This window comes from Mycetomoellerius zeteki, unplaced genomic scaffold (genome assembly GCF_001594055.1).
Source record: "Mycetomoellerius zeteki isolate Tzet28-1 unplaced genomic scaffold, Tzet1.0 scaffold212, whole genome shotgun sequence".
In the NCBI taxonomy this organism is placed as follows: domain Eukaryota; kingdom Metazoa; phylum Arthropoda; class Insecta; order Hymenoptera; family Formicidae; genus Mycetomoellerius; species Mycetomoellerius zeteki.
The window spans coordinates 877547-886011 of record NW_017257086.1 but is presented as its reverse complement, the minus strand read 5'-3'; the positions used below and the strand labels follow the sequence as shown (position 1 = coordinate 886011).

The 8465-nt window shown below is 29.8% G+C and overlaps 1 protein-coding gene across 1 annotated transcript in view; it reads right to left on the bottom strand.

The window, feature by feature from the left end:
- The window catches only part of LOC108722683 (acetylcholinesterase 2), a 77238-nt gene that overhangs the window by 10785 nt on the left and 57988 nt on the right, over positions 1-8465 (bottom strand). Inside the window, 2 exon segments of the mRNA XM_018447903.1 lie at positions 694-846; positions 5283-5425. Coding sequence (XP_018303405.1) covers positions 694-846; positions 5283-5425 — 296 coding nt within the window.

The window sequence follows — 8465 nt, the reverse complement described above, 5'->3', positions numbered from 1 at the left end:
CCCCTTGACTCACAATTTTCTCCCCCCCCCCCCACACAAGCAGCGTAATATAAAAGGAACGACCCGGGGGAACAGCTTAGTATCAGGCTGCTCCTCGCCCTGATGAAGTGAACTGCAAGGTTCACGAAACGTTGGCATTCCAAGAATGGATCTGAACACGGAGAAAACCCGCGAAACGCAAGATTGTCACAGTATTACAAATTATTATACTTAAGATAGAAACTATAATAAAAATTTGATTAATATACACATAATCCTTTCATGTTTTAAATAATATATAATCTTATTACACAATTACCGTCATGGCTTAACCTATCCTTTGGGATTGTTCAATGTGCCCCATAGGTGGGGTATATTGAGCCACTTTGCATTCTTGTAAAAAATGAAACTTTTTTCTTATTTACGAGGTATATTAAGAATTTATAAGTACTTATAATAATTATTGAATCGGAAGGACATGCAACATTTTAAAGTATTTACTATTAATCTATCATAATTATGTGAAAATTTATAACAACCTAAAGAAAAAGTGTCACAACTAGCCCCGCTCTACCTTATAGAAATGTATCATCATGAAATTATCAAAATGCATAATATATAATAATAACGGTTTGTCAGCTGGTCATTATCTCTTGAGATATTCTTATTGACTAATATCTATAATGGAACATGATGATAGATACAACCACTTACCTGCGTGAAAAAGTAATAGTAGACCTTCATGCCGCGATCTGCGAATAATTGCGCAAAATGTGTGGATGGGCAGATAAAGAAATAATCGCCCACAATGTCTGCTATCGCCCTTTGGTTCTGATAACCATCGTTCACCTGATCCCAATCGGTATACTGAAACAGAAATTTGTACAAATTCCTATTAAAAATTATTAATTAATGTCCAAAAATGTAATTTTAATAATTATAACATAAGGTAAGGACGACTATGAATACGCATTGTCTAAAAATATGCATAGTTAATATCTCGAAATAAACAATAGTAATTCAGTTGACTATCACTATGTTATGAAAACTCTATCAGTACGTGTTAAATTATAGAAAATTTATTATATTGTTCGATTATGTTTAATAACTATAGATTAATATTTTATCAGTTGTTATAATTTTTTATTTCCAAACTTTTTAGTTCACTGTCAATGAAGAATATTTTCAGAAATTTTATTTTTTATATAGTTAAAAGATAATCCTTTACTTTTGTGTAGAAAATAGTATACAATATATAGTTCTTTCTTTGTTATGCGATGCAAATATCTGTCAAGTTTTCTTGTAAATAATTTTTTACCTAAATTTTATTAAAAAAACCAACGCTTATAGCGAGTTAAAAGAGATTACTAGAACATCGAGTGGTGGTTACATCGAAACACTTTGTATCGTCAATTTCTTCTAATCGAAACGGCAGTGAAGTGCGCGGCTTTACGAATTCATTTCGTTCGATCACTCGCGCGTGGGCGGGATCAGCAGGCGGCATGAATTTATCAAAGATATGAGTTCCCGGCGACCTTTACGCGCATTGTACTCGTATATATATCATCGTAAACGAAAGGTACCCTCGCACTGCCTTGTTCCCGGATACTTAATGAAATGTACATGGAACTCGAGGTTTCACGCAGCCATGAAGCAGCCCTTGACAAAGCAACTTTGACGTGCCGTTCTGCTGATCGGAAAGTAATTAGCGGTCAGCTAGCAGAATGAGGCTCTTTGAAGAGTAATATTCCCTCAATACATAACGATATCGATTTTCTTCGTAACTATAGCTGGCCCGTTACGCACTAGAAAATCTATACAAGTGTCGTATTCGTTGCAAAGCGTTCCCTTTATAAGATCTTTATAAAATTTTATGCGATAACACAACTTGATTTTTTTTTAAATAGATATTATATAATATATGTATATATACACACACATACATATATGTATTATACAAAGTAAAAACATATATACATATATTTGACGAATTAATAATGGAATATCTCCTACCAATTCTGGCTGCAATAATTCATTTTGTAGGAAATCCAAAAAAGGCTGTTAATTTGTCAGGCAAAAAGTAAGATCCGAGTATCTGATTGTTGCATATTCCCGCCCATACCTTTCACGTGAATTGCTGTTGAAACCCTCTCTCTCGGACACTGTATGTGAATTTTCATACCTCCCTTGGTGGTTATTATGTATATTTAAAACACCGGCTCTCGTAAATGTTGCTTCATCCGTCACAAAATGTTTGACTGAAAGTTATTATCGAGGGCTGCACGCACATAGCATTCACAAAAACGTTGTGTAAATGATATGGATATCTATCATCACCATGTAGTGTTCGCCAGATTGTAGATCTGGATATTTATAGTTGATATGAAGTTCGTCGAATACTTTGTCCTGGATTATTTAAAGACTTTTAAAATAGTCAAAGACATTTAAAATTCTTTTAAAGCGATTTCGATTACATATTGATCCGTAACAAATAACAATCGTGTATTTGTCGATAAAATGCACGGTTATAGCGCACACAATATATTTTGGAAAATATGAAGATCTAGGTATATTTTCCAAATTCTATACTGGATATTTCATAAATCTCAAGAAGCACAATTGTATCACGATGAATTTTGCAAGACAAATATTTTTGATAGAACTATAGCATCGTGGCAATTATACTTCTAGAGATGTTGACTTTTTAGAAAAAATGTAATAGAATCATTCTATTAATATATTGTAATTACTACTTATTAATATATTGTAATTACTATTATTAATATATTGTAATTCTACTAGTATATTGTAATTAATATATTGTAGATGCAAACTAAAGCTCTATACGATTTGAAATAATTTGCATTTGCAATATGATTATATGACGAGTAAAGTAATGTTTAGAGTTAATTGCAATCTGTTCATTCAAAAGCTAACAGATCGATTAAATGTTCTGACAATCAGTCAAATCAAACAGAAATTTGAACTTTATTGGCCGGTAGGCAGAATTTTTTCTGATTAGAAAGAAATAACGATTCGTTATAACTACAATTATACGAGGCATTGTGGTTCGGGGAAAATCAACGGACGCATAAAAAAGATGGAAGCACGAAAAAAGCAGTAGAAAAAGGAATAGAAAAATAGCGAGTAGACATTCCAATTAACGGTTTTTTACTTTTCGCTCGTTCGTGTATCTGGTGCGATACACATCGGTGAGAAATGTACGTTTAATAATATAATCATGGCAGTTCTTTTTTAGACGAGCGAACGGAAGCTGGCGTACATTTTCAGCAAGATATCCATGTATACATAAATAAGTCACAATTATAACTGAAAGTTGAAATTATATTGCGTTTATCAGCTACAATGTTGTTATTTACAAATAAACGCGTTACTGTAAATCGTGAAAATTCATGCGTATAATATTATTGCGATACTTCAATATTGCGAGTCTATAATTTATCGCGAATATGTGGATATTTAAAGTTTCAAATGCAAAAATATATATTAGAAGGTATAATGTTTATGTTGCTTTGAACATAATAACATGTATTATACATTAAATATAATAAAAAATAAAAAATATATATATATTGTATAAATTTTTTTTCTTAGAAATTATATATTTATTATAATTTTATTTTTATAAAATTTAGTTATGAAAAAAAAAGAAGAGAGCACGCACATAAATGGTATATGGTTCTTTCTATCCAATATCCACTGGTAAACCGTGAGCAATTAAATTGACATCTGACATATGGTCTGCTTGTTTTTCTTTATGCTGCAAAAATAAAGTCTGAAACAACTTCGTGACGATTACAAGTTGAAGTTAGCTAATAAGAAGAACGCTCAAGGTCAATAAATATTTAGCTGAGGTCTCGCTAAGTGGTTAGTTTGCGAAAAAAGGTCGCAGTGTGCTACTGCACTTCTGCGCTTCTGGTCAACATATACATATATTTCTGTATGTTGTATGATAAAGAACATAATTCGTTTTGTCACAATCTCATGGAAAATCTTGTTTTCTTAGAAGAGCATTTAACACTTTAAAATACATCCTATTTTTTATTCGTATAAATAAATCTTATTGAAATGCAATGCTGTTATCTTTTACTTTGTACTTTATTCCTTTTATTGACTAACTCGTTAGTCAATAAATTAGATTAAAGCATAAAGAATGCATACTTCACAGGGCGTATTTTATCCGAGGGACTAGTTGTGCTACTCTTTTCTCCAGAATTTTAATCTCTCTCTCTCTCTCTCTCTCTCATTCTTCCTTTTTATTCTCTTAAAGAAAAAAAGGAAAATAAGAAATAACCAATAACTATAAATCGAATTAATCATCTCACATATTGTTATCCATCGAAATAGAAACTAGCCACAATGTTATAATTAATGTTTTCATATGGTAAAAGTAGAACTTGCAAATTAAAATTTCTTTCTGATTCAGATAATCCGAGAGGGTAACCACTAGTTGAAATATTGTCCTACATGATGTCATATGATTTCGTCTGATTACAAATAACCCGAGCAGCACAATTCATTGGCGAAACATTGGTTAAACGTTGGCATATATTGGGAATATGTTGGGCCAATGTTGCGCCGATGAATTGTGCTACTAGGGAACATTTTGACTACATATAAAGTCATTTGGTAAAATATACAATTTTATTTAATATTATACAATGATTTCTCGTGGTTTCATATGTAATTATTGGATTATATGTACATAGAGATTTCATATGATCAATTTTATAATGATTTCGAGGACTCTGTCCCACGATTACATTAAGTGGTTATCCCTTCGAGATAATTTCTAAATTGTAATTATTTACACGTACTTATCTATATCATTTGATAAAAATAATCAGTAGAAAATATCAAATACTCTTATATATATCTAAAAAAAAGATTAATATCATCTTTTCTAAAAATTATAACAGTTTCAAATATATAATGTACAATAAAAGCATGAAATACTACAGAACGTGAGTAATCCAATTTGATTTAATCATGTTTATTTTTTCTAATTACACTATTTCAATTAATTCCTCTGTACACAAAACTGTCCACGAAGCGCAGAGCGCAGCGAGAGAATCGTCATCATGGAAAAGGGGCAACAATACTTCGATAAATACGAGTATTGACTTAACACGCCGTTTCTCTAAATGAAGGATGGATGGATATAGTATAAATAATGCTTAGATATTTTCAAATTGCTTGTCATTATTGTATTATGCTCAAATTCGTAACTTTATAAAAATTTATAGTAGCGCAATGCACAAAAATAATATAATGAAGCTTACTTGAAAAATGATGGCTTCACGCTCGATTTGCGACATATTCTTGAAGATAGTATTGATGATGTTGAAAAATTTATCTCGATCCAAAAAACTGGCTTGATCTTTCTCGAAGAAGTCAATGAAATCGTATAGAATAAAATACGTTCCTGAAACAGAAATATATGCATGCTAAACGCAATGATAAGAAACACTTATTATACATTATAAAGAACTATTGGAAAATATATAAAACATAGCAGAAAAATTACAATTTTGAAGTAGCATACAAATGCATAGCATCTTAAATTCAATTATTTTTATAAATCTGCACGACACGAATATTCGTTTCGTCATATATACAATATTATGTAAGGAAAGGTCCCCAATATATTTAAAAGATATATTTTAAAAAAGCATACAACACATACACATTAGCGCTTTATTTGCATTTGGCGTGCTACATACGTCTATATATATATATATATATATATATCATACCGTATTTAATCACTACTTGTTCTGCATTACATCACATGCTATAGAGTAATAATAAAGATAAATATTCCTAATTTCATGCTTATACGGCACAGCAAAATACGAATATTCGTAATACAATATTTATGGCATATTTCGCAAATAAAGACTGTCGAAAAATGATTGTAAAATTGTAATAAAACGTTGTTACACATACATATATATATACATACATATATATAAAAGAATTTGACATGAAAACTCGTTAAGTTTTTTAAATGAAATTACTGAAATTCCTAGGAATAACAATATACTAAAAGAATACATTGATCAATATACTGATATCGAAAAATCTAAATTCACAATTAAATCTAATACCATAAATCTTTCATTAAAAACTTTTTTTCACAGACTACCATTTCGATGTTAGTCCCCAAAATAAATGTGCCGAGTCCGAACCAAAAGAAATTCTTTCATTTTTAATTAATTAATATTTAATTAATTTCTAATTTTGACAAATTAATTTTTAAACGTATGGAGAAGATATTTGTATAAACATACAGTACCCTCCATAAGTTTGGAAACACCATACATTTTTAAAATTATTACGTGACTGCGATCTATACATATTTTTGGTTTAAATACGTCATAAGACGTCTAAATGACGATAAACATTTTTATCTAGAACACCTATGAGCTTGTACATGCCGAAAATATGTCAGCCAATCATCTCACAGCATCGAAGCGCTCAAGATTGAATTTCGCGCTTTGATCTACTGTTTATAGAGAGTGTCCCATAACTCACCTGACAACGCTCGTGGACAGGTAGAGCGGACTAAACTGAATCGAAAAGTCCTCTACTATTTTGTAATTTTCGCAATAGTTAACAAGATATTAATTACTAAAAATTGCCGAATATTGGTCTTCAATAATTTTTTTCTCAAATACTATCAATTTTATAAAAAAATTGTAAGAAACAAAAATTGTTTATTTTCTTCTCATAAAGTTCTGAGAATTTTTTCAGAATTTTTTCAGAATTTTTTAATACCGGATTTTCATGGATGGTAAAAATAAGAAAATGCAGTACTAAAAAGTTGATAAAAAATTCTGAAAAAATTCTAGAGTTCTATGAGAAGAAAATAAACAATTTTTGTCTCTTGCAGTTTTTTTATAAAATTGATAGTATTTGAGAAAAAAATTATTGAAGACCAACATTCGGCAATTTTTAGTAATTAATATCTTGTTAACTATTGCGAAAATTACAAAATAGTAGAGGACTTTTCGACTCAGTTTAGTCCGTTCTACCTGCCCACGAGCGTTGTCAGGTGAGTCATGGGACACCCTGTATATTGCCATTTGTTTTGCTATATCGTACTTGTGTTCGTTGTATATACACATCACAAATCATTTAATTGTAGTTTAACGGTTTCTATAAAAGTGGTAAATTACTTGCAAATTGATTTCAGACTCAAAAATTATAAAATGGCCCCGAAGAATCAGATTTCGTATTTTAATTATAATTCCATATTTTAATGGCATGCTATTATAGATAACGTACGTATGTATGAATTTTTATTTTATCTTTTTTCAATTAAATAATTATTTACAAACCTGTAACACGTAGGGTGTTCCCAAACTTATGGAGGGTATTGTACGTAGGGGAACCTGAGGTATAATGAAACCATGGGGTATAATGGGATGTACTCGATATCTTTTTACAGATATGCTAATATGTAATGAATTGTCAGACAATAGTTACTGTTAGACGTATCTTATTATATATTGTTATTAGTTGTCATATTATTTTTACCTGAAAATTGCTAAAAATTGTTTAATGTGTTCGCTTTATTGTCCGCGAATGAGTTACAGATTCTTTGATATGTTCGCATAAGGTAAGCAATAACAAAATTCTATTTTTTATTGTCATAAGTACATTTATCTTATTATATAATCTTTTCTTGTTACTTTAGTAAAATCTATACAAATATATTGATTATCTGTGATATTTTATATTATCTAAAGTAAATTTATGTACTTCGAGGCATAATGGTGCACTGGTTATTTCATGTTTAAAATGAGTTTATGATTCATGTAAAAGTATAGATAAAAATAATAAGAATTATTTTATTTTTGTTATCTTCTTAAACATTTTTATTTATGTTCAATATAATAACAGTATACCTTGTATAATGTATCACTCAGCATCACATATAGAATTATTAATAAAAAATTAAAAATTAAAAGTGCAACAATGTATTTTTGCCTATATTATATGTTCTAACAAGTAACACTACCCAAGTGCCACTCCGGGATTGACTTCTACCTATGCAGATTTTGTAAAGAATCGAAAAATATTTGATACGTATTTTTTTATTTCGGCAGACATGATGTTTTAAGGGCTGAAAATAGGGGTTGAAATATTAAATTTTTTAATAAACGGGTGTATTTCCGAATAATGCTGTTATGCGATCTAGCTGTAATTTGATATATTTATGTATTTTGATGTGCTTATTATGAATATGATAAAAAAAATTGTCGCCAAAGTCATTTTCAAGGTCAAAACCAAAAAAACCCTAAAAAATCGCGTTTTTTCATATCTTTTTAGTCATTGTTTTATTTCGAAAAATATAACTTTCTTTAATAAGTAAATACATATTTGATGGATTGCGTATTCGACTAATTTATAAAACATATAGAAACACACGCATTAGGTTATCTCGCTCTCTGCTGAAC